Source organism: Juglans regia, chromosome 3 (assembly GCF_001411555.2).
Source record: "Juglans regia cultivar Chandler chromosome 3, Walnut 2.0, whole genome shotgun sequence".
Classification (NCBI taxonomy): Eukaryota; Viridiplantae; Streptophyta; class Magnoliopsida; order Fagales; family Juglandaceae; genus Juglans; species Juglans regia.
In genome coordinates, this window is record NC_049903.1 from 10,992,149 (window position 1) to 11,009,315 (window position 17,167).

A 17,167-nucleotide genomic window follows, 5' to 3' on the forward strand; every position below is an offset into this window, starting at 1 on the left:
ACCTCCCGTGATAATGCTTTGGTGAAATCAACATCATTAGCCATGCGAACGAAGACATTACGCGGTCTCCTCATGGCAGAAACTACTGGACTGGCCGTAAGGCCCCATCGACTGTGAATGAAAGCCCTCACAGCATCCAACGACGGACGGTTCTTCAAGAACTTGAGGACTACAGAGTAACGGAAAGGTTCCGCTGATCTTGTTATTTCTTCTTTAGTAAACTGAAAATATACCTCACCTTCCAACATCTTTGGAAGCCTGGGTGCAAGAAGCATCTCCGGTATAGGTTGAGGGACTGTACCCACCAGATCGGCAAAGGAAGGCCGACCGATGCCACCCTTTACGGCTGCCATGCAGCCTCACGTAAAGCCCAGACCCCGTGCAGCAGCAAGAACCCTATTCTTTAGAGAGAAAAAGGGTATAAACGGAAACGAGTCGAGGCACTTCCTTATATCAAGTCATGTTAATTTATAAATACGCGCTCCTCAATAACATGAAAGTTAAATATTTATGTGAAACTGAAACTTTAAATACGATTTAAGTCATGTCTCTTGTATGAGAATCAAACCGAGCAAGATCTGAGTTTAGAGGGACCTCTTGAATTACCTGCATGTTATATTATATATGGAAAAGCCTTTTATTATTGTGTGTGGGAGAGAGAGAATTGACCAAAATCTTGAATTCTCAATCCGAATTTTATTAACAAAAACTCATCACAACAGGAAAAATTCATCGTTTGCTGGTTTGTAAGCTTAAACTGGACTTAGGTTTTGTTTATTTTTACAGATAAAATGAGATAGATTGAGAGTAAAATTAAAAGTTGAATTAAATATTGTTAAAATATATTTATTTTTTAATATTATTTTTATTTTAAATTTTGAAAAAATTAAATTATTTATTTTATTTTATATAAAAATTTAAAAAAATTATAATGATTAAATAAGTTGAGATAAATTATGAAAACAAACGAATTTATAAGACTGGAGCTAAAAGTTAGGACTCGGTATTGATAGGATGTAAATTTTAAAGGTTTTGTTTGAGCTGAAAAAAGAAAAATAAAGAGCCCAAGTAGAGAGATGTGATAAAAATGTACTGGGCTTAAGCAGAAGATATCGTTCAAAATACCAAATACCCTAAATAATTTAAAAAATGACATGATCTATTATTTCGGACCTAAATCAATATTTCGGCCAGAATACCAGAATCCGATCGGAAAATGCTTTGAAATGGCCGAAATCTTGTTTGAAATGCAATACACCCTCAATCCGTGCCAATTACTGTTCCAAAATATAAAACTTCGGGCAGAACGAAATAAAATTGAAAAGAAAATTTCAATTAATTTAATTATGGTATATGAATGATGAGTAGAATAACTCAATTAATTTAATACTAAAATAAATAAAAAATATATGATATGTGGTATGTGGAATGATTAGTAACAAAACTCGAATACATGAAATATTGTTGTTTGCTGGGTCACGTGAGCCCAAATGCGCAATCTTAATCAGGTCTACAAATTTGAGCCCAGCCCTCAATAACGGGCTTTTTAACCATTTATGGGCTGTGGCGCCGCCACCACATACCAAGCAAATTCCCACTCAATGAAGGAAATCAGACTTCCTCTCTGATTAGGACTTCAACCAGACACCGGCGGGCTCTATATATATACAGCGAAGATCAACTCAAAGTTCATGTAATCTATTGTAGAGTATTTTCCAAATTTCTGTTTTAATCCTTTTTACACCCAAGTAGATCTCTCTTCCTTGATCGTCGCGATGTCTGCAGTCTCTGGAGTTAAGAGGCCATTCGTGGAGGAACTTCCTCCATCGCCTGTTGTTTCCAAGAGGCTCCGTTGTTCTCCTCCAGCCTTGCGGTCTCGTGAGTTTCACCCTCCCATTACCGCCATTGTTGATCTACTCCAGGGCGTGCTTTCTGACAAAGACGCCCAGCTTCACGAGATATCAATGCAAAAACGTAAAGGCGATTTAGACGCTGCCATCAAGCGCCTGCATGATATTCTGTTAGGGTCATCTGCATCAGCCACTGTTGATGAATCAAATCCGAGTCACCAGAAGAAAGTTGCTTCTCCGGGAAACCCATTGGCCCTCATGAAGAACCTTCCCAATGAGGGAGCCGAATTCATCGAGTTGCTTATTAAGGAACTGACGAATGCTAAAAGTGTGGAAGACGCCAAAGATCGCGCCGCGAAATTGCTCGGGAGTTCAGAGAAGACCGTCGTGAGTTCACAGGCTTATGCCATTGTAGAAAGTCTTGGAAAAGAGAAGTCGATGTTGAAAGAGCAAGTTGAAAAGCTGAGGCAGGAGAATACCGTTCTCAGACGCGCGGTGGTTATCCAGCACGAACGGCGCCAGGAAGAAAACGGGGATAAGGATCTGGAGTTGCAATTTCTGAAGGAGTTGGTTCCTCAGTATAGGGAGCTACTGAGAAAACTTGAGGTGAAGAACCATGCATTGACGATGCATTTGAAGGCGGCTCAGAGAAAAGACTGATCAGTTCACGGAATTTTCCATCCCGATGTATTCTGAGATGATGAAGATGTTTTCTTTGTTTTTTGTTTTTCTATTCGTTTGTTTATGAATTTTGAGAACTGTAAATATGTACATTAATATGTACATTAATTTTTTAACCATAAACTCCTCACATTTTTCAGATAGAATCCATAACCATGCAAGCAGTATTACTACATTGCCATTATAAGAAAATTGTTTATTTGTAGTCAGTTATTTTCTACAAAAATTATTATTTCTATCAAAACGAGTTTATTTTTATCACAAATAATTCGTCATAAATATTTATTTTTCTTGTACTACATGTTTAGGTCAAAGAACTTTGATGGTGGCCGTATTCAATGGCAGTCTTTGGTTGTTGTATTCCATGTTTGATGCTTTGATGATGTTATGAGATGTTTTGTTTGTTTGATGAGGCTAGGAGCCTAGGTGGACAGTGATCTGGACAATCCACTTGCCTATACGAGTGGGTACAAGTGAGGAGGTGGGGGCAGTGAGTGAGGTCGCCACCGCTCACCTAAGTGGGGATGGGCATTAAGGAAGCGAGCTACATGCCCGTTTGGGGGCAAGTAACTACTAACAACCCTAATATATGGGATTTGTCTGTCATCATTAAGGTAGCTAGGAATTTGGGATGAGTAGATTGTATAAGAGGATCTAGTTATTAGTAGTTTTCTATGATGTGAATAAATTATGTAAACAACCGCTTCTCCTAATTTTTCTATCATTTATAGTTTTAGAATATTTCATAGAGATAGATTTATGCTTCCACTTTCTCGGGGCGTATCCACAATATCACCCTTTGTGATCGTTCTAATAATAGGCCCCTACAAGGTACAATGTCGAATGTCATAAAAGACTTGAGTGTGTCTTTTCTAACACCAATTAGTTTTAGGTGGATTGACAGCTCAATGGTTCAACAATCTTATTAAAATCTTCTGACCAATACATCTAATTTTGGGATGAAAACAGGCTCCAATAGGTGCCGACCACGTAGCCCACTCATTTCACTAATAATGGGACGCAACGCACCGAAGCAAAGCAAACTCTCGCCTCTTTCTCCTAAAGAAAACTTCCTTCAGTTCCTCACCAGGGTTTCTCTCTCTTACCCTCATCGAAATTATTTCGTCACCTTCAGTTATGAGTCGTCTCTCTCGCAACCAAACAACAGGCAACAGAAACATTTCGAAAATGGTTTCCTTCACCAAAACTTTTCAGCAAAGTTGCCATGGGAGAATTTCATCATTCATTTACAAAAAAGTATAATATAAACTCCAGCTGGTTTTTGCGTTTCTTTCTTGCATTTCCTCTAGTTTTCTCAGCAAGCATTCTCTTGGAGAAGAAATGGTAGGATCGTAGAAAAGAAACAAAAAATGAACACAAGTTGGAAATTCAAGGAACTCTTCTACAATTAGAACCATCAAATTTCAGCTATTCTTAGTAATGGAGCTTAGAAAACAGACAATGGAGATGTCTCCCCGTGTGAATCAAAAAAAGAGAGAGAGAGAGAGTGTATGTGTGTGTGTAATGTGTGAAAATGAAAGGAAATGGCCCAAATGGGTTTTCCAGTTCCTCCTTGTTTCTTTCTCTCATCCTGCAGCTTCTAAGTTATAATATGAGAATTGAGGAAGAGAAATCTTCGGAATGGCTATGGTTGTGGCGTTGGGCTGCTGGCGTGGGAATGGTTGGGCGGTGATGGGAGATAACAACAAGTAGGGCTGCAAACGGGCCGGTCCGGTCCGGTCCGGTCCGGTCCGGCGATGGACCGAAAATTTTCGGTCCATTATTTTTCCGGACCGGACCGGACCGAACACCCAAAGGGACCGGACCGGACCGATAGCTATCGGTCCGGTCCGGTCCAGTCGGTCCGCCCTCTTTTTTTTTTTTTTTAAATAATTAATAAAAAAATTTATTTAAAATACTAAATTAAACTAAGTGACTTATTAATGTGGATTATGTAACAAACTCAATAAAAAAATATTTTATATGGTCAATGATAATAAATTAGATGAAAATTATATTATTAATTTATATAATTACTATATAATTAACTAATTGATATTATATATTTATTAATTCATAGAATATTAACAAGTGTTAATAGTATATTTAAAATTTTATATTATTAATAGTGATAGGTTAAATGAAGATATATATAAAATATTGTTAATTTATAGAATATTAACAAGTATTAATAATATATTTAAAAATTTATATTGTTAATTGTACAATTATTATATATAAAATATATATAAAAAATATTTTTTTTTTTTAATTTTTCATTCGGTCCGGTCCGGTCCGGTCCGGTCCGAAAAAACTGTGGACCGTGGACGGGACCGAATGATTTCGGTCCTCTAAAATATGGACCGGACCGGACCGGTCTAAGTCTCGGTCCGGTCCGGTCCGGACCGAAACGGTCGGTCCGGTCGGTCCGTTCGGTCCGACCGGACCGTTAATCACCCCTAACAACAAGTAGCAAAAGAAAAGGGAAATAAGTAGGATATTTTAGGTGTTCTGATGTAGTCATCTTCATTGTGTTACAATGTATATTGTTGGTGTGTCAATACTTTTATTGGCGGCTGATCTAAAGGCAAAACCAGTCATGACCGCTCCAAAGTGGAACTATTAACTTTATACTTTTTTTCTCATCGGGTAGGAGAGACATTGACATTGTATTAATAAAACTTACATTTTTTCTGATATTTATTTATTTATTTAAGCAAGTCATGGGTGTATATTGCACCACTAACAGTCTAACACCACCATGTATAGGTCCAATTATGCCAACAGTTCATGTTTATAATGGACTGATCCAAAACACCTTGACAAATAGACCCAATGAGGGAGAATTTACGTTAGAAACTATCAACTGCTAATATTACAGTCATAGTAAGTAAAGCTTCATGGTCTCCTCGTCCTTTTATTCATTGAAACTATCAACTTCGATTGTGTCATGGTCTCTTTCTACCGTAAATTCTCCCTCATTGCTATCCCAAAGCTAGTTCCTCAAGAGCAACGGCTACCACGATCAACTAAAATATTCATACCTTTCTCTCAGCTTCAGCAGCGAAAACTTCTAGAGGTGCGGCTCGTCTCTGTTCTCCATGGCTGCACCAACCTCACCGAAATCAAACAAGTCCACGCCCACATCCTCCGCATGGGCCTTGAACAATGTTGCTACGTTCTCACCAAGCTTATACGTATCCTCACTAGCCTCCACGTTCCGGTTCACCCCTACCCTTACCTTGTCTTCCAACAGGTCAAGTACCCAAACCCATTCCTCTGGACTGCTCTCATCCGCGGGTATGCTATCCAAGGTCCCTTTTCCGAATCGGTTGTTTTGTATAATCGCATGAGAAGGGAAGGTACTGGGCCAGTCTCGTTCACGTTCTCTGCACTTTTTAAGGCTTGCGGTGCAGTTCTTGACGTAAATTTAGGGCGACAAATCCATGCGCAAACAATTGTGATTGGTGGGTTTGCTTCTGATTTGTATGTTGGCAATACTATGATAGATATGTATGTAAAATGCGGGTTTTTAAATTGTGGGCGCAAAGTGTTTGACGAAATGGGTGAAAGGGATGTGGTTTCTTGGACCGAGTTGATTGTTGCTTATGCGAAGCATGGTGATATGGATTCAGCAGGGGAATTGTTTCAAGGGTTGCCTATGAAGGATATGGTGGTGTGGACTGCGATGGTCACAGGCTATGCTCAAAATGCTAGGCCAAGGGAGGCGTTGCAGTGTTTCGAGAAAATGCAGGAGGTGGGTGTGGAGACCGATGATGTTACATTGGTTGGTGTCATTTCGGCTTGTGCACAATTGGGTGCGGCTAAGTATGCTAATTGGGTGCGAGATGTTGCTGAGAAATCGGGATTTGGGCCCACTGAGAATGTTGTTGTGGGATCTGCATTGATAGATATGTACTCAAAGTGTGGAAGTGTTGAGGAAGCATATAAGATTTTTGAAGGAATGAAGGAAAGGAATGTGTTTTCTTATAGTTCAATGATTGTGGGATTTGCGATGCATGGTTGCGCTCATGCAGCAATGCAGTTGTTTCATGAGATGTTGAAGACTGAGACAAGACCCAACAAAGTCACTTTTATTGGGGTGCTTACAGCATGCAGCCATGCAGGCTTGGTTGAACAAGGTCGGCAATTATTTCTGACCATGGACAAATGTTTTGGTGTTTCTCCTTTGGCAGATCACTATGCTTGCATGGTAGATCTGCTTGGTCGGGCTGGACGGCTGGAAGAAGCACTTGAGCTTGTTGAAACAATGCCCATGGAACCCCACGGAGGTGTGTGGGGAGCACTGCTTGGAGCATGTCGCATTCATGGAAATCCTGACATTGCTCAGATTGCTGCTAACCATCTCTTTGAGCTAGAACCTAATCGTATTGGAAACTACATCTTGCTTTCTAACATATATGCATCGGCGGGTAGGTGGGATGATGTTTCTAGTTTGAGGAAGTTGATGAGAAAGAAGGGCTTGAAAAAGAATCCTGGGTGTAGCTGGGTTGAAGCAAAAAAGGGGGTAATTCACGAGTTCTATGCAGGTGATATGAGCCATCCAAAATCCATTGAGATTAAGCAGGCATTGGATGATCTGCTGGACATATTAAAGGCTCATGGGTACCAGCCAATACTAAGTTCTGTCACTTATGATGTTAGTAATGAGGAGAAGCAGCGTATACTGATGAGTCATAGTGAGAAGCTAGCCTTGGCATATGGGCTGCTCAGTACAGATGCCGGTTGCTCGATTAAGATCATGAAGAATGTCAGAATATGCGATGATTGCCATGCGTTCATGTGTAGTGCATCTCAAGCTACTGGGCGGGAGATTGTTATAAGGGATAACATGAGATTTCATCACTTTCATGATGGGGCATGCTCTTGTGGTGATTTTTGGTGATTGATGATGAAGGTCCAACACCAACCCCTTACAGTCCTTTATATGGGTGGATGTTGGTAATATAATTGTTTTGCCCGTTGATACTCAAATATCCATGCTCCTCAATTGGTATGATATATTTGAGCAGCCGCCTAGAAAACCTCTTCTGGAACAGTTATTTCTGAATTTGCGTTAGCCGGCTTCTTTTGTGGATAATGCAACCTTTGAGATTTTTGGTCTATGAAAAAGAAAATTACGATGACGAAATAGTTCTGATTGTTCACACAGCTTTCTTTACTGGACATCTTTCCCTTTTCACTAGTGAGCTAGGACATCGACAAAATTTGTTACCTCAAAGGTTACTATTTGGTACTACAAGAGGACAAACTTATGGACCAGTATGCCGATTTTCATCAATGTGGGAACGTCAAATAGAACACTTGAATTGCGACTCTCCTTTGAAAGAAGAAATATCAGTAAGTTTGTGCTTTGGAGGAGGTAATTCCTGTAATGGTAGTGAATTTTTTTTCTCTACGATTTAATCACTGTTAGCCAAGCCTTATTTGAATTCAAGCTCAAAGATTTCATTTGTTTGCATAACCGTTCTATGATCAGATATCTTAAATTTCAACTTCAATTTATTATTATTATTATTATTATTGAAAGTACAATTAATTATTTATTCATTGTAGAAGTAAACGAATATGAAGAACGAACAGTGCAGACAAATATTTTGTGCAAATCAAGCAGATTGAGTTTATTTAGTCCAATGGCCAAGGTAGAAGAAACAGATTGAATTTATTTAGTCAATAACTAATGTGGAGAATTTGCAAAATCTTGGCGTTCTATATTTGCAAAATTCTTTGGCTGTTTGCCAACAAATATGCATAATTTAGATGTACCTTCAGGCGTGATGAATAGCAGGCTTAGGAACTGCCATACTTGCAAAAAAGAATTTCTATTTTTCATACTTTGGGGTTCTTAAAAGTGTTTTATCAAGAAAAAAAACAATTGATATTTCTCAAATGAATATGAGCACAGAATTGAAAATGAGCTTACAAAGGCAGATGCTTTTACTCATTGAACTTTATGATGACTAGTGTTCACTACTCAACCATTTTTACAACTTCGAAATATGTATATGTAAAGAAATGTCACCGGATTCTACAGCCGAAGATTGAATTTAATGATGTTTCTGTCTTGGTAAAATTATTAGCTTTGTATGCTTATGAGGCTCTTGGGTTATGCAGTGGAGATAGTGGCAGTGAGTAAGATGTTCAAATTACTTAAGCTAATCAGGCTCATGAAGCTGCCCATTGTGACAAAATCAATGGATTGAGGAAGCTTGGTATGGAATATTTTGATGAAGAGGATGATGGTATATCATCTGCATAAGGATGATGCATCTTTCTTTTTGCCTTTTCGGGGGCTATTTTTGGGGTGTGAGGAGGGGTATCTCATGCTTGTTAGTCAGTGTTAACCTTAAGCGTTGTTAAATTAATGAAATTGAGTTATTTGCATAAATTCCTTGGTAAGTGATTTTTAATTTGTATATGATTAGTCGAAAATCTGTACGGCCTTGTTGTGCACATATTAACAAGGCCCTGCTGGGTTGTATAATCTCTGAGATAAGTTTTACAAACTTCCAATAAATTTCTTCTTGTCTCACTTTCCTTTAGCTCTATCATTAGAAATCCAAAATATCGATGTTTTGTTTCTGTTCTTGGAAAAAGAAAATATGACCCTTTTTTCATCGATCATCAGAGGAAAAAGTAAAAACACAAATATTGACAAATGCAAGTAAAATCATCTGAAGAAAATGATTTCTGTAAATTACAAGATGGTATGGATTACGGTGAATATACCTATCAGAAAGTGCCAGCTCACACTTGTTGACTTATATATTGACTTTACATGGGACATGCCTATTAGTTTCATCAAACGCATCTCCAAAATTTAGTTAAAAGTATATATTTTTGCATAAAATCAAAACCATTCAAGATTTTGTCTCACGTTAGATTAGTCAAAATAATAATATAATATTATTTTTTAATAATAATATTTTTAATTTCTTTTTTCATATTTTGTAACTATACTAACTATATGTTAATTAATAATTTAATAACTTAATATTTTATCCAGTATCCCAATGTGAAAGGCCCAACCGAGTTGGAAGAAAATGAGCAATGTCCCAACGTGCAGTTGGTGTATATTTTTAGAATAAAAAAATCTTTTAAAGGAAGAAATTTTGGTAGTATTATAGCTCATATGTAGAACAACTTCATTTTGACTATTTTAATATAGACTATTTTATTATTATTTACTTAAATTTTAAATATGCATTGATATTTGGTTAAATCAATACCAATGTCACAAAGAAAACATGATTTTTGGACTTATCTCTCCCCCTTCCTGGGCCTGAATCTGTGTTTTGCCGAGAGAAACAAATAACGATGGGTATGTTTGCAAACTTAGGGATCTGTGTAATTTACAACTATGGGGTTTGAAGATGGATTGAAGTTATTTGGGTCATGGCCAAGTGGTTTGTCTAACTCCTGATAAAATATTATTTTTTTAATATTATTTTTATATAAAAATTTAAAAAATTAAATTATTTATTATATTTTATAAAAAAATTTAAGAAAATTATAATAATTAGATAAAATAAAGATATAAAATGATCTGTATAACAAGAAGCCCCAAAACTTTCCTGCCAACCAAACACTTGGCGTCCCCAAAAGAGAAAAAAAGAGCTGTCACTTGGAGGGCCCCTCTTCTCTCTGGTCAGCAATAAGAATAGCATAGGTTTACTATTTTTCTATCATCCTTTTACTATTATACAGTGTATTTGAAATTTTTATTTTTTTTATTATTATTTTTTAAGTATTTTTTTAATATCCTTAATCATTAAAAAAATATACTTTATTAATAGTCACTTTCTTAACTATTAAATAAAAATAAAATAATAAATAAATAAAAGAAATACTAAATGGGTGGTATGAAGTATTAAACCTATCATTATCTAAGAAAAAATAGTTTTCAGATGAGAAATTATTTGTACGAGTCCTAAATAGACAAGCCTCATACAAGTTTTTATAAAAAAATAGACCACATCTTAAAAAAATGTAAAAAAAACTATTCTTTATTAGTGAGACTTATTTTTTTACAAAATATTTGTATGAGATTTGTATATTTGAGATTTATATTTAACATGACTCTTTATAGATATAGACAAGCGGTGATATACACGATACCGAAATAAAAGTCTTAAATTTAAACTCTGACTGATATACATTATATTTCATTTAATTAAGTATTTTACATTTTAAGTCATCTATTAAGAGAAAGTTTGATTCACACGTAAAGAGAATGTTATGATATAAAATTAATATATTTTTTTTATCGGTTTAAATTTCTGGTACACATGGTAGTTTTCTTTGTTTCTTTATTTTATATATATAGTACAGGGACGTTGTTTTTCTTTGTTTCTTTACGCAGAACTTACGTTGGATTTGATTTTACAAACAAAAAGTAAAGGACAGAACAAACGATATCTACCACTCGCAAAACAAAAGTACTGTAGTAGTAGGGCCCCAAATTTAATCCTGTTTCAGACTTTCAAGATTCTCCATTAAGATTGTGTTTGAATGTTGAAGTGAGTTGAGTTGAGTTGAGTTGAGATGATAAAATATTATTAGAATATTATTTTTTAATATTATTATTATTTTGAGATTTGAAAAAGTTGAATTGTTTATTATATTTTGTGTTAGAATTTTAAAAAGTTATAATGATAAATTGAGATGAGTTGAGAGAAGTTTGGTAACCAAACGAAGTAACTCTATGTACTTCCCAGCAAGGACGACATGTCTATAAACACTACACAAATCATCAATCTACTTGAATCAAATTAACAAGTAGGGCTAAAAAAAACTCTAAGAGCACTCTCATTGGAGTAGCTAAATTAAAATATATTTTTGATGAATGTAAGATGAATTTAACTTTTAGCTATTCCATTTATATAAATCTCTATATTGGAATATCCATTTTTTCATTATATGACAATAAAATAATATAAGATGAATTTAATTTTGATTATTCACATCAAATCTTCAAATTGAATTATCTATTTATTCATTATATAGTAATGAGTAATTAATAATTTTGAAAATTTCTTAATTTTTTTAATTATGAATTTATTTTATTTTTTCATATTTTACTATTTATAATATTATATATTAATTTGTAATTGTATTCTAATTATATTTTTTCAATTGTCATTTAAAATGGAGAGATAAATAATTAATATTAAAAAGAAAGAGAAAGAAATAATATAAAAAAGATTTGATGAATGAATAGTGTCTTCCAAATTTGGAAATTAGTTTGGATATTACTGTAGCTATGGAATATAGCTAATTCAATGTGAGCAATTTATCCACCTAATAGCTAAATTCTCATTGGATTTAGCTTTTAGCTAATCCAATGAGAATGCTCTAAGAGCTTAAAAATTAAATCTATTGGATATTTAGTTATTAGAGTATAAAATATAATGATAATGAATTAATCAAATTTTAAATGATTGGAATTTAATTATAGTTACTTTTAAAAGAACTTTTAAATTTAAAATTATTGTACAAATATCAAATACATATTTTATCAATTATTTCTCTATTATTTTCTTTCTATAACATATTTTTATTGCGTACAAATATTAAATACATATTTTATCAATTATTTTTCTCTCATTTTCTTTCTATAACATATTTTTATTGCAATGGCTGGGTTCATGTGCACCGATTCATGTGTTGGGGGTTGAGTTCAAGCATTGATAATTTGATATATTAATTTGAGTTAGTGACATTAATTTAATTAGAATATAATTATTAATTAATATATAATAGGTAGAATAGTAAAATATGATAAAATAAAATAAATTAATAATTAAAAAAATTAAATATTTTTAAAATTATTAATTACTCATTAATATATAATGAATAAATAGATAATCTAATATAGAGATTTGATGTGAATAGCCAAAACTAAATTCATCTTATATTATTTATTATTATATGATAAAAAAATAATTATTCCAATATGGAGATTTATGTGATTGGAATAGTCAAAAATCAAAATTTTCTTACATTTATAAAAAATATCCTTTAACTTTGGTTAATCCATTAAGAATGCTCTCATGCATGTTAAACATGTATAACATGAACGCCCGTAGAACCATCCTCATAAGTGGGATAAACATGTACCCTTTCAATCATTTTGGATTAGTAGATCCAGCTTTAAACACTCTCTTACTCAAATGGGATGAATAAATATCTACAAAGTGAAAAGAGCTGAAACTAAATAGAAAGTAAAAAGACATTTTGAGTGGAGTTAAATATGAGAAAGAAAAATAATTGTTATTATTTTATTGGTGTCCGAGAACAAAATCTCAACTAATATCGATGGTGCACATGCTCTCGACAAAGAGTTTCTCACAAATGCACCCGAAGAATGAAAAATAATATGAACTCCACAAAAAATCTGCTCAATGTTGTGTGAGTTAGATCTGTCTCCCAGATTTTGAATATTCAGAATCTTGGAACTTCCATCTATTGAAATTAGAAAAATTACAGCCATTTGCAACTATATATGTGGACTTGGGAGTGCGAATGACTTGGCATCATGTGCTGCTATAGCTACAACTGAAACAAAGAAGGCTAGCTAATTACAGGGTGGAGATACTAAACTGTTAGAAAAACTCAACAAAAGCATAATGGAACAAACTTTTTTGTTCTTAATTATGTGAACAACTTTGAGAAGGAAAAAAGAGAGAGAGAATTGCTTAGCTATAGATTCCTAACCCGACATCAAAGACAGGAATGCTAGCTTTAGCAAAACAACAGTTACAAGATGCTTCTCTTTCCACTGCATAAATAACATTTAGGAACAATTGGTTGAGAGACCAATTCTACGTTTGTTCGAGTACTGAGGTTTACAACTTTACCTAAACAAGCTGGATCAGTCTCCCAAGTACAACAGCAGCCGCTATAAGTTTCCACCACATGATGGAGATCGGATTATGCTTGGACAGCATAGGTGCTGAAGAGACCAAGGACCTGAAATACCAAATGACATATTAGTTTATTCTTGATAACGTACGTAAAAATGCATATACACCAACATTTTGAGATGTAGCAAACTCTAAGGCCACTAAATACATACCCAGATGCGTAGACACATTTTCCATAACCTGTAACAGAAAGACATCATGTGTAAATATAACCATCTTTCTTAAAGACATTAGTCATGTCAGCTCACAATGATTGGATGATTTAGCTCTTGCTAGAAAAATAGATGATAAGGAATAATTCATAATAGCCACTAAAATTATTGCAATCTAAAATGTCAACTATATAGTACTACTGCTCTTTCAATCTTCAAAATGAACCTGTTGTACTCTTGTAAACCAAGTGCGTGCATGCCCAACCCAAGTACTTAGAGAACTAACAGTATAGCTACCGCACCAAAAGAATAAAGATCTCAAACTTAGTTCTGTTTCTTTTTTTAAGAGTTGAATTTGATAGGCCTTACTGAGACAGCTGTAAAATCTTCCAAGACTAAGTCCAAACTCAACAGATGAAGATCCAGGAATTTTCAGCAGGCTTGAACTTCCAAGGCAAGGAACTTGATACCAAATTTAACCAAACTAAGAAGAAAATTACTTTTAAGTGCTCAGATCCATGTAAAACCTCTGCAAACATACTTTTCTATGGCTATTTTTGAACTTATTACTCCCAAACCCTTTCCATTATTATAGTTATATGTGTGTGTGTGTTTGTGTTTGTATTTTAACGATTAGCTGCGGGAAAGAAGATAGAGTCAAAACGTACTTGGGTTGGCTTTAGTTACAGTGGCAGTTCCTCCAAAATTGCAAGCAATATCAGAATTCCCGTTCTGTTGGTAATAGTTGTTAAAAGCATAGGATGCACGAGACAAGAGAGTGTCCGGCTGAGAACATGCTCCACCCTCTTGGATTTCTCTGCAGTCTGCCATCCCCAGTCCACAGGCCCAGTCTAATGCATTCTTCAAATCAACTTGGGAAACCCCGGCAAGGGCCACGCACCATGTCGTGCCATCAAGGAAAGTTGTGTTGCCTTCAGGAGGTGACAATGTTGTCACTGGAATTGCTGTATCTGCTTTCTCTTGCGCTACTGAGTCTGCTGTCAAAACTATATATTTTGTGAAGGAAAAAACATTAGAGATGATATATGCATGGTAATTCATAACTCAAAGTTATTCAAAAACTTGGTAGTTTGCAAAAGGATTAAAATAGGAGCCCGGATAATTGCATGCAACAATTAAATACTATTAGTTTTCACAACCACAGAGTATCTGTACCCCAAAAAAAAGGCCAACTCAGGAGTTCATGACAATAGCAATAATATTGAAACATTATACCAAACAAAAAGTTATAAACAACATTTTTTCATATAGTATTATAGTTTTAGGTTGTGTTTGGGTAGTGAGGTATTTTTAAGTATTATGTGAATAGTAATAAAAAAGTAATGATAAAATATTGAATAATAATGAATAGTAGTAAAAAGTAAGTAAAAAATAATAATAAAATAATAAATAGTAGTGAGGTATTCTCTCTTATAACTGAAAAGGACACACATGAATATTTTGTGAATCTGAACATAGCCATTTACAAAAAAAGAAACACAAAAATATAAACTTCCCCATCACAGTAGGGCCACAATGTTCTTGACGATCGACTTTGTGCTTGATGTTAAAATTTTGAACTATTTCTTTTCAAATATATACAACTTAATAGTAATTTGTAAGAAGATATCATCGTTTTTGCTATATTTTTTGGGAAAAAACTCCAGAATAAAGTTAGCTATAAGATTTTCAATTTTCTTTTCATATTTTTTAGAATAAAGCTATGAATCGTTAATACCTACTTTTTGGGAATTTTCAAGTACATCAATCTTTCACAGTGAAAGGAAGCACGTACAATGAATTGTCAAGAAGTAGTACTTCACCATAAATTGCCAGAAAACTCAATTGAACCCCGGACTTAACAGTGGGCTGAGGGCGGTATGGTCGATCGAGGATTGTAAACAATGGTTGTGTAATACAGCAACATCATGATCAAGTACGTTCATAAGCGAAAAAAAGTGCAAGTATGACAAGAACCTGGGGTCCATTACTTTTTATCTTGCCGCAACAACCTTTTTAACTGCTATTAACTGTCTTTCGGAACATCTTTAGTGATGCTTAATAATAAAAAATTTTCATTCCAGCAGATTGATTAATTTGGGGCTCGTGTATATAGCATCCACTAAGGTGCACTCGGGAAGCAAAGTGTACGATACTCACAACCTTTTTTCCTTTCATATATATCCTAAGGCATTATAAATCTATTTCACACCGAACAATTAAAAATTGAGTAAAACTAGAGTAATTCTACATACAACCGTGAAATGCGTAATCGTTTTGAAAAAGAGTGGAGTCCACTATTAAAAAATTAATTTTTTTCATGTGGATCCTATATTTTATTCATTTTTTTCAAAGCGATTACGCGGCGGTTACGCACTTCACGGTTTTCACGGTTGTAAGTATCTTTTCTCATTTTGTATTTTGTATACATATATTGATAAGTAAAAAGACAATATATATATATATATATATATAATTCCACAGATAAATCCTCACATTGGCAATGAATACAAACAAATAAGTGCTACATCCACATCCACAAAGAGATTCAAGTAAATCTAGAAAGTAGAAACCGTGACGGCTAAAACAATATTTGAAAATGCGGAATACTAGAAAATTTTTAATTGGTACATAAATCCTAACAGATGGGGAAACGATATGGTTATATATTAAACTTAGAACTCTAACTCAGCTAGCTAGAGATAAAGTTGTAATATTTGATTATATCGCGTGTGTGAGGAGTTGTCTCCTCCGATGTAAAGATCGAAAAGGAAATAGTCTTATATCCACTAACTAGTGTAAGAAACTCTAGGTGTTGCAGAGTTACAAACAAACAGTGTCTTGATTGATGAACTTCAAGTGCTAAGTTTTTGAAAAGAAGACTAGGATAATGAAATGAATAACGCAACTGTAAAGAAAAATAATACAGAAAACGTCTAACTGCAACACACACTACGTACCCAAGAAAAAAAAAGTGACGACCAAACCAAGCCCGTGAAAAGAATCGACGGAGTAACAGGAAAGAGTAAGTTTATGACAGGAAATGTATGTAGAAGATACCCAGATAGCATTCCAACAACAAAAGGCACTGCAAAGCCCATCCTTTCATCGACATGCTAGGTTGGTTCTTCTCACCCCTTCTGCCAAGAAAAGGCCTTCCAAACCACCCACGTTTTCTCAAAGCTTGAAAACAAGATGTTCCGAGCACTCTTGCTAGATCTCAATGTGAATTTCGGTGAAGAATGAAGATGGAGCTAGCGAGAATACGGGTGGAAGGAATATATGGCAAGACTTGTGTCGAGGAATCGGTAGTTTCTTGAAGGGAAATCCTGTTCCTTTTTTTTTTCGCTTTTATGAAAGTTCATTAAGAGGTATGATGAATGCTTCAGAAGCTAGGTACTACTTTTGACAGGACAGAGTAGAGCGGTGGATTCAGTTTTTAGGCTTATGCACAGTTTACACACTGACGTCAAATGCTTTGCTTTAACAAGGTGCATGGCAGAGACAACACAGTCCTGCAGCAATTCAGTTTCTCGCG

At 34.8% G+C, this 17,167-nt stretch overlaps 3 protein-coding genes across 5 annotated transcripts; 2 read left to right on the top strand and 1 right to left on the bottom strand.

Moving 5' to 3' along the window:
• Positions 1 to 1,775: 1,775 nt before the first annotated feature.
• On the top strand, positions 1,776 to 2,510 carry LOC108996494. Its single transcript, XM_035688682.1, has one exon. The coding sequence runs from the start codon at positions 1,776 to 1,778 to the stop codon at positions 2,508 to 2,510; it is 735 nt and encodes a 244-aa protein (XP_035544575.1).
• Positions 2,511 to 5,417: 2,907 nt separating this feature from the next.
• On the top strand, positions 5,418 to 9,030 carry LOC109011094 (pentatricopeptide repeat-containing protein At5g44230). 2 transcript variants are annotated; one of them, XM_018992156.2, is made up of 2 exons: positions 5,418 to 7,914; positions 8,667 to 9,030. In XM_018992156.2, the coding sequence occupies exon 1, from the start codon at positions 5,482 to 5,484 to the stop codon at positions 7,435 to 7,437; it is 1,956 nt and encodes a 651-aa protein (XP_018847701.1). In that variant the 5' UTR covers positions 5,418 to 5,481; the 3' UTR covers positions 7,438 to 7,914; positions 8,667 to 9,030. The 2 variants fall into 2 exon arrangements, with proteins under 2 accessions (XP_018847701.1, XP_018847704.1); XM_018992159.2 differs by having other exon boundaries at positions 5,418 to 7,892.
• Positions 9,031 to 13,017: 3,987 nt separating this feature from the next.
• Positions 13,018 to 17,018, bottom strand: LOC108979235 (glucan endo-1,3-beta-glucosidase 13-like). Of its 2 annotated transcripts, none has more exons than XM_035688323.1 (4): positions 16,690 to 17,018; positions 14,298 to 14,627; positions 13,630 to 13,657; positions 13,018 to 13,523 (listed from the first exon to the last, which is right to left on the bottom strand). In XM_035688323.1, exons 1-4 carry the CDS (start codon positions 16,742 to 16,744, stop codon positions 13,412 to 13,414), a joined length of 525 nt encoding a protein of 174 aa, XP_035544216.1. In that variant the 5' UTR covers positions 16,745 to 17,018; the 3' UTR covers positions 13,018 to 13,411. The 2 variants fall into 2 exon arrangements, with proteins under 2 accessions (XP_035544216.1, XP_035544215.1); XM_035688322.1 differs by having other exon boundaries at positions 14,298 to 14,636.
• Positions 17,019 to 17,167: the final 149 nt, after the last annotated feature.

Coding starts and splice junctions, on each gene's coding strand:
- LOC109011094 (XM_018992156.2), top strand. CDS start 5,482: ATGGTCTCTTTCTACCGTAAATTCTCCCTCATTGCTATCCCAAAGCTA.
- LOC108979235 (XM_035688322.1), bottom strand. CDS start 16,744: ATGTCGATGAAAGGATGGGCTTTGCAGTGCCTTTTGTTGTTGGAATGC. Junction 14,637..16,689: donor GTTGTTGGAATGCTATCTGG/GTATCTTCTACA, acceptor CAAAATATATAG/TTTTGACAGCAGACTCAGTA. Junction 13,658..14,297: donor TGTAACTAAAGCCAACCCAA/GTACGTTTTGAC, acceptor TTTCTGTTACAG/GTTATGGAAAATGTGTCTAC.
- LOC108996494 (XM_035688682.1), top strand. CDS start 1,776: ATGTCTGCAGTCTCTGGAGTTAAGAGGCCATTCGTGGAGGAACTTCCT.